Here is a 16,567-nt window from a genome sequence, read left to right as displayed (position 1 = left end):
TTGCTGTGAGAACTGGGCCCTCAAATGAAAGGCTGCCAAAAAACAGGCTTTCCTTTATCTATGCAAATGTGTCTCAGCATCACTACCTGGGTAATTCTAGTAGTGCAGAGAAAAAGACAGTGACCATCTCCTTGCCTTATTAACAGCTTCAGTAGTCCAACCCTGAAGGCTTGCATGTTCGAGGAAGCAGCTCTCGGTTCCCCAGCCATTCCCCCCTGCTTGGGGGAAAACAGGTCCCTGAAGCACAAGGACACACACTGTGCAACTTCACTGTGGCAGCTTCTGCAGTAGGCTTGCTCAGAAAGGGCCAGTGCTGTCAAACACCACTCACTTTAGACTAGATGCAAGAAGTTTTGAAGCCTTTATTTAGTAGCAATTAAATTATTCAATTAACACTAACCTCCAGACAGCAGTTAAAATATTGTACAAAGAGCAGCTTGCCCTCTAGAAGCTCTGTACACAGTTCAATATAAACTTACACTCTAAGATTGAATGCACCCCACTGAAAAGGGGTAAAGCAGCTGTGCACAGGAGGCCTCACTGAGGTGCTGCACTACCTTTGAAATGCACAAGACTTCCTCCCAAGGAGTATGCACAGTACAGACACGCGTCCTGTCCCCCTCCCGCCACACTCCACTGGGTCCTGGACTGATTAGGTTCTTGTCTTTTTGCAGTGGTGCTGGGCACCAGAATTTCTAGTGCATGGAACAGATTCTTTTAAAACCTGTTACTAGTGTGCAGTTCAAATCAAATCCGTAGATATTTAAATGGCTCTTAATTCCTTAAACCATAAGGTTGGTAGCAAAACAGGAGAGCAAAATTCAAAACACACTGCACAAAACATGGAATAAATACCTCTGAGTAATGTTACCAGCTTAAACAACTGCATTAATGCTCCAGAGTCGGGAACGCTTCTGGAATCTCTGACCAGAGCTCAGGATCCAAGGGAGTTACTTTAGTAAAAGAAAAGTCACTTTATGAAAAATTACATCTTTACAAAAGTGACACACCCTTCTTCATTTAAGAACAGAATATTGCAATTACTGTGTGTGCTTTTAAACATTCCCATGTCACAATAAATAAAACCAGTTTTACTTGTGCCAATGTTAACTACAAAAGAAAGTATTCACAGAACAGCAGAAGGTGTTCTATTCCTCATACACCACAACCTAATATAGGTGTATTCAGCAAAGAGGGCAGCTCAAAACCACGGCGACTTACTGTGTCCACACAGGACCCACCATTAGCCAGAAAAATGATTCCCCTACCTATGGGACTGCAGATCAGGTACCACCAGACTTACTGTGGAGATGCTTAATATTCTGTTGGATAACTTGTCAGTTTTTTCAGAAGATAAGTAAAACAAGGGAAAACATTAAAACAGATTAAGACTTATTTGTATCAGTCACAGGCTCCTTATTGCATTTCAATAAATATCAGGCAAGTTAAAGTAGTTTCTGTCCCAGTAGTTGCCAGAATAAAGCCAGTCCTGTGTACCAGTATAGGGATTGGGGCCTTGGTGGAACCATCTGCAAGGAAACATACAGCATGTTAGTAAAGCTATTGACACAGGCTTTTATAGAAGTTCAGAACTGCTTTGCTGCATCTTCAGCAGTTTATTGTTCAAAGTAATTATTATAACTGCAGAAGCCCTCTTGGTTTTAACTTCATAAGTGAATTTAAACTCATCTTCAGTGGCTAGATCTCCCCATTCGCCACACCGCTTAAATGTCTCCTAGGTGAAATTACTGACACCAGTATTTTGTCATTTGCAGCAGTCAGGACTATCACATAAAAAAAAAGGACAGGTACAGTTTTACTTCAAAGCAGTTGTGAACAATCATTTTGGCATGCATAAGCAGTTAACAGTTTTTGCAAGACATGTAAACACCACAAGCACTGCAGTCCTGAAAATGGAAAAACATTATTTCCCCGGGATCTAGATTTCTCCTTTTTTTTCAAAGCTGTGTTTTGCAATGCACTTAACTCAGAACAAGTGTGCCAGCTACCCTCAGTGTAGATGAAATATCATCCACAGGCTGCAGGAAAAGTCCTGCCTTATTACAGCTTAACTGTGTGGCGTTTCACTGTTTGCACTGGGAGGCTAATCCAAATGCCCAGAAAGCTGACTCTGTCTTCATGAAGTTACTTGCAAGCTTTTGCAAAGCTGGTTGTTGGTAGAAACACTGAAATTTAGCACCTTCTTTCCTTCTTTCCCTCTCCCCCATACCTAATCTAGAAGCACTGTGTATACACATGCAGGTGTAATCTATATAGCCTTTTTTAGGGGGCTATATATCTGTAAAATAAGGTACACTACAAGGCCATATTACTGGCAAGTATCCTCCAGTGGTGAGTATAACCCTGTCAAACCACCACAGCACAGAAATTTGTCCTTCTTCCTCCTCTCCCACACCTGTTTCTGGCAATCCTGCAGTACATTACTGAACGCTACTTTCCGTTTTGGCCCAGTTACTCCATCTTCTGCCTCTACAGCACACTGCACAGCACCAGACCTCTAGCATTTTAACTTCTTGTTGTATTTTGCCAAGCCATGTTTATGGCACGAGCCAGCTTCTAGAAGCTGTTTTTGTGGTTAATACGCTCCACAGCTTCCTTTCATCTCTTCACTGGCCACAAAAGCCAGTTCTTGCTTTATATGCTTCACTGCAGCGAACACACTCATTTCAGTAAATCATGCGTGTGCAAGGCAGCCCGTTTAAACTCGGCTCTTCCCTTCTAGGGTACCGCAAGGTTTCAGAACAGAAATTAAAGCATATTCGGACCAAATCCAACTTGATCTCTTTAAAAAAGCAAAAGCATAAAGACCACCAGTATCATGTTACAGAGCAAGGCAGCTCATGGCAAGTCTTGCTTGGGTCAAAAGAATTGAGACGCATATCGGGAGAAATGCCTTTTACCATCTTCACGGTGGTAAACTGAATAGTTGAACACTTCAGTGGTTCTCCTGCTGTCCTGGTTAAATGAACTGAAGTCAACAGAAGATAGAAGTCATTCAACCCTCGTACTGCAGATGGTTCACTACTGCGTCACCTCCACACAGGATGCATCAGCTATTCTGAAGCAACTGGTGTGGGCGTGTGTGCAGGCATCTAGTTCACCTCCTAGTTCACAGTAGCTCGTTCCAGAGCACAAAGAGTTTGCTGAGAGGCAGGGCTGTAAGCACGGTCACCTCATCTCTCACATTAAGGAATTCTACCACCCAATACTTCACCAGTGTGTCTTCAACACTTGTACAAGTCAGGACAATGTGCCCCTCCTCCAGTGACCACCTACTTCAATAGGAAGGGGAAGGTGGTGGGAAGACCAAAGTTTGAGAAACACAGGAGACCCAAAGCACTCAGATAATCTAGCCAGGTAAGTGACAGGGGAAGGAGGGGTCTGATTTTCATCTAAAGCACGATGTTCAGAACTGTTTTCATCTAAAGCACTGCTATGTTCAGAACTGAACTAGTCTTTTACTCAAGACTACTGGTCAGTCTCTAAAACATTAAGTGTTCAACATGAATCACTTCTTTGGAAACACCAAGACTCCACCTCTAAAGGATTCAAAATAATTAAAAAAAATCACTAGGCACTTTGGAGAATTGTCTTACAAGGGAGTAATTCCACTAGACGAAGAAAGAAGCCTGCTTTTCTGCGGCAAGGAACCTGCAGTAGTTTACATCAGAATTTAAATTACACTGCAGATTAAGACCTACAGTTGACCTTCTGGGAACATGTAGGAGACACTCCCTTCACAGTATGCATTTTTTTTTTCCCCAAAGCCTAACTCTTCCTCCACACTTCACATTCATCCTTTGGAGGCAGTCACACTTGGCATTCCTACTAAAGAGATCAGACACCAGGAATTTTCTGCCAAAGCTTTAGAAACATCCTGGAAAACAGAGTTCTTAAAGGATCTCTCAGGCAAGTGATGAACAGGTCCACAGTACCTGCACAACAGCAACTGAAGAACCTTGTGAATGGCATCTGCACTAATTATACACCCCAAAAACCACTGCTCTGAGTTGCTCGCTGGGAATTCCCTGATTTCCAATGCTAAACTCAGGTGCTTTGAGCTAAACCTTAAGCTACTTCAGGCACCCGGAACAACACAGTGTAACTATCCCTTGCTTTGAAAACACTTGGTGAGAGCTAGAACCACTCTGAATTGAGGAAAGGAAGAGGGAGGTGCAAGGCTGTCCAGCGCTTAACATGTTTACTTGGAAGCATTACAAAGATGTTATTTTCCACCAGTCTCAGGGCAAGCAAACCCAAACACTTCAGGAGAGCAGGCACAGGAAAAAGACAAAGGCAGACATGTCCAAACCTGGGACTCTGGGATGATGGGTGACTTCATTTGAAAAAAGAAAAAAGTGATTTATAGTTACAAACATTTTAACATTTTAAAGATATTTAATCCACAGTGTCTGGGTGTATTAATAGCTAGCTAATAGGGAAGACATGAAGCTTGTCAGAGATTTTAGCCCTATCATTTTTTTGTTTGCTTTCTGTGAGGAGACCAATTTATTACTATACTTTTAAATAGACCTTGTCTGGACAAACTAGATTCATTTGGTCATGTTTTCACAGTTTCTACTTAGCTTGTGTGTAAGAGCTCCCAACTGACCCCTCTCATAGTAAAAAAATCCAACCAACCAAAAAGAAACCCAAAAACCAAACAAAAAACCCCCACAAAACATTCTGGCAGATCCCTTGTAAGCTTATTTTTCACTTAGCTCTTCTAAGTTCTATAGATAGTAGCCCTCGCAGAAAGGAGACAATGACTTGGCTGAGTGATGAAGTCATTTCACCAACTTTGAGAGTGCAGTGAGAATACAGTATTGCCCACACACAACAACTGATCTGAGAAGTCATGGGCAATAAGCTATCAAGTTCACTGGAGGAAGCATCTCCTCCTCTCTCTGGCTAAGCATGCAAATTTGAGGCAGTTATAAATTAATCAGCAACAACAGTCCTTACAAGCAGCTATCAGCAGCAACATCTCTTTCGTATCAGAACCAAGAGGTGCTCAGAAAGGACAACACAGTTTGTATTTGAATATGGGTGTGCAAGCAGTGAGACGGAAGGAACCGAGACCAAGCCTGACACTTCTCTCTGGAAACACTACAGCCTGCAGGGACCAAGTCTGCAAATACAACAGTGGCACTGCCAAACCTGATGACGTCAGCTCTTCATGCTGACACAACACTGCACATCACTGGCATGGACTGGTAGTTAACCTGAATGTTCAAAACCTTTATATAACTACACACATGCAGAGGTAAGCACACTAACCTCGTCTTCCAGTCTTCCTCTGACTTTGAACGATTTTTGCGGGCAGTCCTTTGTTTTTCTTCTAGCCTCTTCTTTTCTTCACTAGCTAGATCTTGAAGGAATAAAAATACAGAAATAAAAATACAGAAGATGTAAAGTGCAATATAAGACAGGGACATTACTTCACCTGACCCAGCAAATAAGTAAGGGAAGTAGTAGAAGTTGTCCATTTAAAAAGTCTTCTACATAACACACAAGAGCTTCTGGTTTAGTCTAAGAGCAAAGCCAGCTGTGGCACAGTATCAGCCAATGGAATTCCAGTCTTTAGGACTCCTAAATACATGTTTATCCATGGCCTGAGGACCCTGAAAATGTGTTTACGTGACAGCAAATGTGGGCTAGGGAAGGTGACATACCTAGAATTTATTTCAGTAGGGAAACTGAGTAAGATATGCTAGATTTACTTTGGAAGTCTGGCCACCTGCTGCTTCTTATGGTTTGGGGTAAATTGTTACTAGTCCCTAGTACCTGATCAACAGGGGTTTAGAATATTCATTTCCAAACCACAGAGAACTGTGTTTCTGCAGCATCCCTTTTTTTTTTTTGTTAAGGCACTGCAGTAGCACAGGTCATAGTCCTAAACAAGCAGAACACTTGCTTCTGTTTGGCAGAAAGGATGGTCAGAAGGTCTGAGGAGTCAGACTAAGCAGCAGATTAGGTGAAGGGTGATCTTTTTCATACTTGAATCCTCAAAAAGCATTTCATAAACATCTTAGAAGTAGTTGAGAAAATTTCTGGAAGACTATCAGTCATTCCCTGTTACCCTGCCAGCTACTAACACACTGCTTATTACCAGTCTATCTGCTAGACACACTTTATGCTATCAGTATAGTTAAGGAATATGGTCTGTTGCTAACAGCCTAGTTATTTGCACTTCGAGTTTAGACAGACAAATTACTGGGAATGCTCTGAACCAAGTATGTCCATCCAGCTGGCCACAAAAGAATTGTACAGGCAGGAGAGACTGGCAGTGGTAATTCACTGATCTGCTTTTAAAAAAGCCTCAAAGAAGTGGTTATCACCTTCTGAGAAAAATAGTCTGAGATCTAGATATGAAAACTAGTGACGTGGGCGTAATACAGTGCAGTTGTATGATTTACATTTTCCCCTCAGATGTAGTCACAGTCATTGCTCTATTACACAGGCAAAACTGAATCAGAGGTTTCATGACTTACCCCAGTCACTTAGCAATCCAGAGAAAGCAAAAGCCCCCATGCTTTTAGTCTTAAAAAGCTGGCCATCCTGCTTTAATATGCAAAATGCCGAAGAAAAAGGAGAAGAGGGGGCCAGGGAGAGGCTGTTTCACACCATATTGAAGTATTTAACACCAAGTCACATGTCGGCAGACTAAAAGACATTTTTCACTCTATGGCATCTACAGTAACAATCTCGACGTTTCTAAAAAGCAAACTACTTCTACTCACTGAAAGTCTCATAATGTATTTCTCATTCGCTATTCTAGGACAACAGAAGTGTTCAGCTTCCAATGAAGAATAATTTTGCATCAAGTGTATTTTTTGGCATTACAGTTTCACTTAAATAGTTTAGACTGCATTTCTCAGAATTAGCACATGAAAAATACTCCTTTTGCATCAGGCTGATGGAAACAGAAAAGTGAAAAGTTCAGAAATACTTCCTTTCGACGCTCAGAGATTGTCTCCTTAGACCAGTTTCCAATTATAGGCGCTTAACTATGGAGCACAGCAGAGGGCCTAAAGCTAAATAAAAAGCGCAACATTGTGAAGTTTAAGATTCTTGCTTATATGGAAGAACATAAGCAAGTAGGTGGTGTGGTGGGTTTACGGCTAGCAAGTAAGCACCCACGTGTCACCTGTTCACTCTTATCCACCCCAGCGGGTTAAGGGAGAGAATCAAAAGAAAGAGGAAAAAAACCCCAAAAAATCAACACTAAACGACCTCTTGGGTTGAGGTGAAGACAGTTTAATAAGTGAAGGGAAAGGAAAAAAAAGGAGGAAAAAGTGATGCAAAGGTAATCACTTACTACCTTCCACTAGCAGACCTGTATCCTGCCAGTCTCCAAGCAAAAGCTACTGCCCCCCCCAACACACACAATTTTTTGCTGAACATGACATCATATGGTATGGAATATCTCTTTGGTCAGTTGGGATCAGCTGTCCTTGCTGTGTCCCCTCCCAGCCTCTTGTCAACCCCGGAAACAGACATGGCCTTAACACTGTGCAGATGTAGTTAAGCAATAGCTAAAACCTTGATGTGTTATCAACACTGTTTTGGTCACTGATCTAAAACACAGCATCATATGCGGGCTGCTCTGAAGAAAATTAACTCCTTCCCAACCAGCCCCAGTAGAGGTGGGTGATGTACCTTTCACTAGAAGCTTACAACAACCTGCAGAAGGCTGTATTAAAGAGTTACTGTCTTGCAGCATGGAGGAATGGATCTTTATGGGTAGCTACTTACTCTAGCAGTTCATCTAAACAACTTGAATGTGGAATTCACCTTTTTCCCAGACCCTCAGTTTTAACAAAAAAATAAAAACACCTTTGTCAATAACTGAAGTTACCTATTTCTCCATTTTCCATGGCTCTGATATCTGGTCGTAGCCGGCAGTCAGTTTTGGGGATGACGCTCTCCATTTCTTTGTCCAATTCATTCAAAGCCATAGCAAAGCTGGTAAAATTATACATCTGAAATTCAGAGACAAAGATAAAAGGTGACTTTATGGTGTCTCTAGCTGCTGTCTAAAAACAAACATCCAAGTGCTTTTTTATTATTTAATCATCAGAATAGGAATACTCAAGATACCAGAAAAACCACACCGTCAGGCAGAGTGTAGGTGATCCTTGGTGTTTCAGTTTAAGCAGGCCAGCATCCAGTTACTCAGTGCACTATCTCTCTCCTCATCTTTTTCCAGTCCTATTGGTATTTTCCCTACCTCTGTAGAGATCTTTCCCCCTTGATTAACCCACTGAGGGCACCTTTTCTTGTTCTAATTCTTTGTCTTCCCAGTTGCACACATACCCTTGTATTTCACCCACTCACTCTCCAGCCCTTCACACACCAATTCAGGCTACGCAGGCTTCGCAAGGATCTCCTAGGAAGTGTCTGTCCTCTAATAAAGCCCTTTGGAAGAGAATTCTCACAAAGTAGGTCCCTTGGGGGGGGGAGCAGGGTAGAGAGAAGAGGTGGGGAAAGCTCCCATACTGCTAGCTATACAAAGCATCCCATTTTTCCAGAGAAATTCTGCTAACTCTAGAGTCATCCCTGTGGCAGTTATCCCTCCAACCCCAGAGTTACAATTGCAGTGGGAAAGTTTGTTACAACAAACAGGAAAAACCAGACTTGTTAATGAAAGACAAAGGGATTTGCTTTGTGTTGAACATACAGAATAACAGGGCAGCATACACTTTCAATAAGCAGAAGCATAGCTGACCTGTGCTGAATTTGGAGGTCTTGGAGTTATCTTCCATAGCAAAATACTTCCAGGAATAACATACACACTCTCAGAATCTGGCAACGGCATCTCATCTGGTTCCTCAGTATTGCCCACCTAAAGGCAGCACACAAAGAAAAAAGGAGGAGTTCTTTGGAGTCATAAACCATTTACATCCATTCATTCCAACACTGGAACTTACATAAAATTATTTTCTTAACCCAAAGTAAATAATTTCAGCAACAAAGAAACTTTTCTAGGTGCTTGTCAAGAAGGATAACAGCATTAACATATACGTACTCCCAATTCCCTCCCAATGGAAGACTACCAACAGTTTCTTGCATCAAAATCTTTGTAGATATAATCTGGATGTTCAAGCATTAAGAAATGTCAATTTTTCCACCACAGAGATATCCCATTTCCTCAAACACAAGCACTTCCATGCCTAATATTCAACTTCATTAAAGTTGAAGAATAGAAGTCACATTGCTCATCCTTCCACATCAAACAAACACCAGCACGTATTGCAAATGCTGTCTTCAGTTTGCGCACAACAAAGCCCTAAGCTACTGCTCTTTGCTCAGCGGAACCTTCCTTTCCGTTGACCCCTATGCTACTGAAATGGCAAACTGCAAACGTTAAATGAATATCCTAGATGAGGTGCTTCTTCTGGGAAGGGTATCCCTATGAAGGCTGACACATACCACCTGCAGCAGCTGCAGCCACTGTGAAATGGTTTTCCCAGAAAGGGAAAAACTCCACCCAGGGTTATTGGGGCAGTAGAGAGTCACTGATGGTCACAGTGTAGATGTGACCTGAACTAGTTCTAAACCATCGCCCTTTTTACGCACAGCTTCAAAGCAGCTGGGGTCTGATGCTGCTGACATTAATTATGCCACACAAGTGTATGTTATAATAGTGAACTAAAGCCAGCTAGACAATGGATACAGCTCTCCCAAGAAAACTTGGTGTCACTATCGCAACTAAAAACAGCAGCATGTTTCAGAGACCACTGGAGAGTAAAGCTGAACTTAAAGGCAACTAATGCTTTAAATACTTTGGCTACATGCCAACAGCTTTAATCCTGCTGCTAATAAGCTTTGCTCTCCGATGGCTCCATCAGATAATACAGACTAATGTTTAGTGCAAAAAAAATAAATCCAGTACCCAAACCGGACTCAGTTGTCCTCTGAGATGATTCACATGTTGTGCCTCCAAGAAAAGTAGGATAATAAAGGATTCTGTTCCACCGTGGAGCACTTGGGTACAGTGCTTTTAATAATGAACAGATTGCAAAGTAACCAGAACAACATGCAGACCAGGTTCAGTTCCTCAGCTACTAGGAAGATAAACAGGGCTTTTAATTGACTACACCTGAACTGTGATGGCAACCTGCCATTCTGTCCTTTAAAGGACACTGATCGATCTTTCAAAAATCAGGAGTTTGAAGCAGAATCGATCGGAAAGATAGCCTCATATCAAAACAAAGACACTTCAATACCAGACTGTCAAACTCCAAACCAACTTTTATAGAAAGGCTACAATACACACTGTAATTTGTGCATTGTTGGATACATAATCTTAAAAGTGTCCTAAGAATTACAGAGAACAAGGTAAAAAGTAGATTTTCACGTTCTCTTGCCACAATGATCCCTATTTTATGCTCAGTGCTACCCCACCTCTGCAGCATATTGCTAGGAGGATAGTAACAGACTTGGCCAAAGCAAGACCTCTGGTGTCTGTAAATGAGGCACACGTGAAGGGAGTTGCTGTTGCCCTACATTATGTTTTTCCATGTATTTGCACTGAAAATACTGCACAAAATGCTTCATCTTGATTAAAAAAGACTCCAGGTCATTCAGAGCAGAATCATCCTGGTCTAACCCCAGATCTACAATTCTTCCAACGTTGGCAAAACATCACCTTTACATAAATGAAACCTTGTCTAGCTCCCTGAAAAATTGTTTTTCCTTAAGTTTTACCCCTATAAAAATCGAAGAGATTCAGGGGAAAATCTGGGGCAATTTGCAAAAGGACTCACATTCAAGCAGGTCCCCTAAAGGGAGACAGAAGCAATTCTTCATTAGTAGCAATGCAGCACAAAGGAATAGCTGGAAAACAACTAAATAAATCTGAAAATTCTGATCAGGAGAAGTCTGAAAGGCCATGTGCTTTCATGCCTGAATGAATCCATCACTATCCTGAAGGGACAAACCACATCCAGACATTATACATGAGACTTGGCTCACCTAGATGTTCAAAAACCGCAAACCGCATCAACTCCTCAAACACAAGGGGGCAGTGGGAACACAAATTCAACAAACTACTTGATCCATTGTGTGCATTACAAAGATTTCAGTTTTCTACACCGAAATAGTTAAGTAAGTAGAAAAAGCGTGCTTTTCTAGAATCAGAGCAACGTTGCAGCTTGAGCTGTATGCAATAGGATGCTTCATTTTGAAGTGAAAAGCAAGGATCATCTTAAGCATTGTTCAAAAACACAAAGTGGTAGCTGAACAAAGACACAGGGTATGTTTTTCTTTCCTCCTTCTCCCTAGAGCTCACAGGGTCAGACTTGAAGACAAGCAGTAACCCCCAGGGCTTTAGCACTCTCCTGATGACAAGCACTGGAGCAATCTCAGATACAGCAACAATCTGAACCTGCACAGGAACAACTGCTTTCAGAGATCTCTCTTTTTTCTTAAGTATAAAAACTACCAACACCCAAACCAACAAAAAACTATCTGGCTTCAGTCAAAGGGGAACAATCCCTGTTTTAAGCTACTATGCAAGTGGCTGTTCTTTATCAAGCTGTACGTCATCACCGTTACCATTCCCCTTAAACAAAAAGCATACTTCCTGATCAAAAATCTGGAAGAATTAAGAATGAGGGTATTTTCCCCAGAATAAAAAAAAAAAAGCAATTGTGGAGGTAAAAAAAACCCAAGCATTTCTATGGTTGTGGAAGTTAATAGAAAGCAATACAAAAATTCCTTGTAAAAGCTGGAAAATACGATCTTCTATCAAGATGAGACACTAGGCTCTCCTGCCTCTAGGTTTGCACATCCCTCTATTAGAATAAAAACGTTACCATATATGATCAGAACTAGTCCAACTAATAGATATGCTATTTCCTCCATGTGACTTGGAGAAAGAGGCGGGTAATGAACCATCTGGTATTTAGATCACTCCCAGTTTTGGGAAGTTTGAATACAAATCCTTGAGAGAGAAAGCATTTTATCCCTCTATGCTTGTACTCATCCAATCTGTTTTGTATCCTACTAGGAAAGAGAGAAAAGGTGAAAAGAAATTTTAAATATTTTAGTAGCATTTAAGAGCATTAGCAATCTTATCATGCTTTGGAGATACTACCTTTTTGCATGATTAATACCTGTTTACCACTTTTCTTCTCTTCTGCATTTTTCTTGTCATTTTTTTTGTAAGCTTCGAACGTAGCTGGGTCAACACTGTACAAACACTCGGTCCACTTCCCATACAGCGCACAAAGTTTCTTTTTGCTGTCAAAAAAGACTAAGTTTACAAAGGAGTTTAAAAGGATTTATTTCAGCCAAAAATATTTGAAAGAAGAACTTTTGAGAGAAACTCTTACAACTCCATTATTGGTGTTGCACAATTAATAACCTTCCTGTGGCAGGTTCATGCCCTTGATAGACTATGTCAAGGGCATTCAATTCTACAACTCCAATCAGAGACAGAGGGCAGTGATTTTGTTTCCTGTTACCTTTTGTCCTGAATGTAGCCTTCGACTTTGTGCAACTCCTTCCCAAAGAGGCCACAGGGCTTGAAGCTTAGGACACATTTCTCACCAGTTCTAAAGGCAGAACAAGAGGACATTAATTACTTCCAAATGCTTTTCCTCTTCAAACTTGCAGCAAGTGAAAGCACTCACGGTCTTAACTTACTTATGGTTAGTTATTTCCACATTTCCATACTGCTCAATCCAAAGTTTGCCCACAATAATGTTATGCACACAGCATGTAGGATTTGTCCATGTGTAGGCTTCATTGTGTCTAAGGGAGGGGAATAAAAATTAAAATACTGTGTCTTTGTACTGGATGTCACTCCTGCAACATGCCATCATCTATAAATCACACCAAGTCTGGAAATGGACATGCCAGTAAGTTAGGAAACCCAAGTAGTTTATTAACCTATTGCTACCAATTTTATCGATTCCTTAAAACAGCCACAGGCATCTGCAGGACAGACACAAGCCCCAACTACTGCTACTATTAGTGTGCAGTATATTAGGAGAAACAGTGGCAGTTCCTTTCATCGTCTCATCCCCTCCTCCCCGCAAAGTGATCTGCCATCAAACTTTAGGATGGAGGTGTTAGACATGTCCATTCCTAAGCCGTGAGACACTAATGCACACTAATCATCATGGATGTGGCCACTGTGCCTATGCAATTATTACTTATCAACTTACTCAAGAAGCTCCAAAGTCATTGTGCCTTTTGGTTCCGCTTCCACGCTCTTGCCCCAGAATTTCAGTTTAGGATAAATTGATCCATGAAACACAAAATCATTATTTAAACCTTCAGCATAGAAAGCACTGATTGGTGGATGATGGCTAACTTGCTCTGAGAGAAGTCTAAATCCAAGATCATCTCTGCAAAATAAAGAGAACCACAAGTATGCATCTATGTACCAAGTGTAGTGAAGTTGCAGTTCTTTTCCCCAGAGTGAAACAGATAGTTGGACTGAGGCATACTTGCTGTACTCAGTGCAAGAGTTAGGTAAAACCCTAGGATAACACAAAAAGACAGATCAACTAATACATAGAACATCCTCATTCTAAATAACTGAGGACATAGCCTACTTTAGCTGGTGGTTGGACTAGATGATCTTCAGAGGTCCCTTCCAACCCCTGCCACTCTGTGATTCTCTGATAATGTAAAAAGGTAACAAGAACTACCAAATCTGCTCAGACATCATCCCCCTTATGTACCATGCATCTTTTCATTAAGAAGGTTTCAGAAAAAAGTCTTTTTTGTAAATAAAATTTGCTTTTAAACCTGGCAAATTTTATTTGCCTGCTCTCAGTTGAAAAGTGGCTTCCCTTCATTAGCAGGTGCATTACTGAACAACACACATTGCAAGCACCTCCAGCAGCTACTAGAAGAATGGGTGGAATCTCAAGCTGAAGAGCAGTCTGCAAGCCACCTGACAAGTCTAATGAAACATCAGTTATACACAATTCCACCCTCCACTCTTCAGTGCACCTTCTGTTCCTTACCTGATCAATTCATATGTCTCCCCAAGCAATGGGTTGAACGGCTTCCCTGTACGTTCCCACTGTGAGGCTACAGCAGACACAGCAAATGCAGCAACACACTACTCAAAAGAGTAAGAGTACACAGTTCATCTCCTGAATTTTAGTCTTTATCAAGTATCAACAGCAGTCATGGTATTACAGAATGATTCTTCTGAAATAGCTTAGCAAAATTCTGTTTGCAAGGCAGGGGAATCAACAGTTTTCATCAAAAGGCTAAAAAAGCAAGCCTTAGGAAAAGCCAAACATTTTCCTAGATAAGCAAAGTCGATTAATGACTAAGAGAATCCAACATGCACCAGATTACAGGAGTTTCCCCAATAATGAGACTATCTATGAAGGAAAAAAATCCCAATGCATTCATCAAGAGCTAGCACAAATTATCATGCCCAAAGTACCTGCATTCGCTCAGTTGTGCTGGAAAGTGAGCTGGCTTTGTGGATGAGGTATGTATGCTCCATATACTCTGTAAGTCGCTGTAGGAAGCTCAGTGGCTCATTGAATATAACTGGCATTGTGATCTTCGACAACTCCTGATGCACAAATGAAATTTGTGTTAAAACCCAAATGATTAGATACACCGACCTTCAGTAACCCAAGTGTAATTGGCTTATTACAAAAATAAATGATGCTCTTAGTGCTAATGCAATGTGCTTGACCTGGCTCTGCTAATGCTGAAAGGAAAAAACCCTGTAACATCCCTTACGAGCTTGGTAAGCCCATCTGTGTTGACGTTAAGGCTACTTTTAAAACAAAAAGAAAACCAAACATCAAACAAACAAACTTCCTAACAACAAATGCATTAAGAAGGTGAGATGAAACAATGGAATGAAGTATTACGGACCCTTTTAAAGACTAAGTTATTTATTACTCTTAAAATAGATATAGGCCATCTAATTACTTAAACATATTATCTTTTTTGGAGGCAAGTGGGCAGGCAGGGGGAAGAGGATGAAAAAGGACAGGGAAACACGGCAGCAAAGAAGTAAAACCAGGGAGTCTGTATTCTGAAGAAAAAAGGAATTTTTGTATCATGAATAAAAATGAAGATAAGTCCTACAGTTTTGATGCTGTTTATCCTCTTTCCCATTTTTAAAAAGCACGCCCTCTGCATAACATAGCAATGTTTTAAACTGCCTGCACCAACAAATTAAAAGCATATACTATGACCACTGGCAATATGCGCAGTAAGCAGCACTGTTCTTAACCGTAACAGCAGCATCTGGCACTAACAGCTTTGGCAGACACTGCGGTACCGTCCAGTCCAAGCTTCTCCCTGCCCCTCCTAAACTGCAACTTCTGCGCAGCAATTTCTGCAAAGGAGAATTAAGACCTTTATGGATTTTTTTTTTCCCTGCACACACCTTATGCAAGACAGGCTTTCAATCTGCTCTTTGTATTTTAAAGTTGTTATACTTTTCCACTAAAACCACTGTGAGAAGCCTCAGATGCTGCACAACTCACAAGACCTGGTGCTGCTGATACAGGCATTCCCCAGTATTTTCACATCTCTCTGCTTGGTGCTGTTTCTAACTACAGCAAGGGGAGGAGGAGAAAGCAGCAGCAACTAAACACACACATTCCCTTCTGTAGGCTACTGTTACAGGCTGGCAGAGGTTTCTCAGCAGTAAGTACTTTCAGCCTATTGCAGGATCTAATGGACAGAATTCACCCTCAGCTGGAAGCAGATTATGTGCCACCCAGCTAACCTCTGATCTGGCCACCATCTGGGCCAGTAACACCATGGAGGGAAACACTAAGATACTAAGGGGAAGGGAGAAGAGCAAAATTTAAGTGGTTGGTTTTTTGGTTTTCTTTTGTTTTTTCACAAAGTAAAAAATTTTTGCTACCACAAAGTACTTTAGGGGTTAAAATTAAGAGAAAGTGCTTTTACCAAAGGAACATTGCTCTGACCAAGTTTCACCTTCTTTAGTTGTGAAAGCACATAAAGAATCAGAAGCAAATTTAAAAAAATTCCCTCTCCTCACCAAGTTTTCATTTGGGCCTCAAATAAAACAATCACTTCACATCTTTTATCATAGCTTTTTGGTTACCTACCATTCCAATGCATTTTCTTAAGATACTCCAGATACTGAAGTCATTTCTAGAAAACATCGGAGATGGCAAGCTTGTTCTGCAGAAAGGAACAGGGAAGAAGGCAGAAGTAAGAAAAGTTTTCCATTACTAACCATGACTAAGAAGCCCAGATAATCTTTGAAAGTAACAGTTTTCCAATTTAAAATTAAAAATTAAGGGGGAACAATAGTGCTACTTTGAAGCATTTAAACTGTTTTACCAGGACAGAAACCTGAATTTCTCAAAAAACCAGAACCAGAACCATTCCCTTCATTTTACATAAGAGTAACATAAGAGAATTTTTACATCAGTTACCAGAACACTGTTTTCATGATGGCACCATTAAGATACTTAGTTATGACTTAGAGAGAAAGTAAGTTCTCTCCAAGTAAGTCCACAGGTACGTTCACTACATCTGAACAGATTTGAGAGTTAAATAGTGGGTT

General features: G+C 41.0%; 1 protein-coding gene across 8 annotated transcripts in view; it reads right to left on the bottom strand.

Moving 5' to 3' along the window:
* Positions 1 to 342: 342 nt before the first annotated feature.
* OSBPL1A (oxysterol binding protein like 1A) overlaps positions 343 to 16,567 on the bottom strand; it is a 77,901-nt gene continuing 61,676 nt past the window's right edge. For 4 of the 8 annotated variants that reach the window (XM_054814175.1, XM_054814176.1, XM_054814177.1 and 1 more), the window contains 12 exons: positions 16,104 to 16,179; positions 14,444 to 14,578; positions 14,010 to 14,107; positions 13,200 to 13,382; positions 12,676 to 12,783; positions 12,495 to 12,584; positions 12,144 to 12,270; positions 8,753 to 8,869; positions 7,883 to 8,006; positions 5,302 to 5,392; positions 4,334 to 4,357; positions 343 to 1,529 (listed from right to left, as the gene is read on the bottom strand). In XM_054814175.1, coding sequence (XP_054670150.1) covers positions 1,427 to 1,529; positions 4,334 to 4,357; positions 5,302 to 5,392; positions 7,883 to 8,006; positions 8,753 to 8,869; positions 12,144 to 12,270; positions 12,495 to 12,584; positions 12,676 to 12,783; positions 13,200 to 13,382; positions 14,010 to 14,107; positions 14,444 to 14,578; positions 16,104 to 16,179 — 1,276 coding nt within the window. In that variant the 3' untranslated portion in view covers positions 343 to 1,426. The remainder of the gene's footprint in view (positions 1,530 to 4,333; positions 4,358 to 5,301; positions 5,393 to 7,882; positions 8,007 to 8,752; positions 8,870 to 12,143; positions 12,271 to 12,494; positions 12,585 to 12,675; positions 12,784 to 13,199; positions 13,383 to 14,009; positions 14,108 to 14,443; positions 14,579 to 16,103; positions 16,180 to 16,567) is intronic. The other 4 variants (XM_054814178.1, XM_054814179.1, XM_054814174.1 and 1 more) reach the window with 1 other exon arrangement.

This window comes from Grus americana, chromosome 2 (assembly GCF_028858705.1).
Source record: "Grus americana isolate bGruAme1 chromosome 2, bGruAme1.mat, whole genome shotgun sequence".
NCBI lineage: Eukaryota > Metazoa > Chordata > Aves > Gruiformes > Gruidae > Grus > Grus americana.
This window is presented reverse-complemented; position numbering and strand designations above follow the sequence as displayed.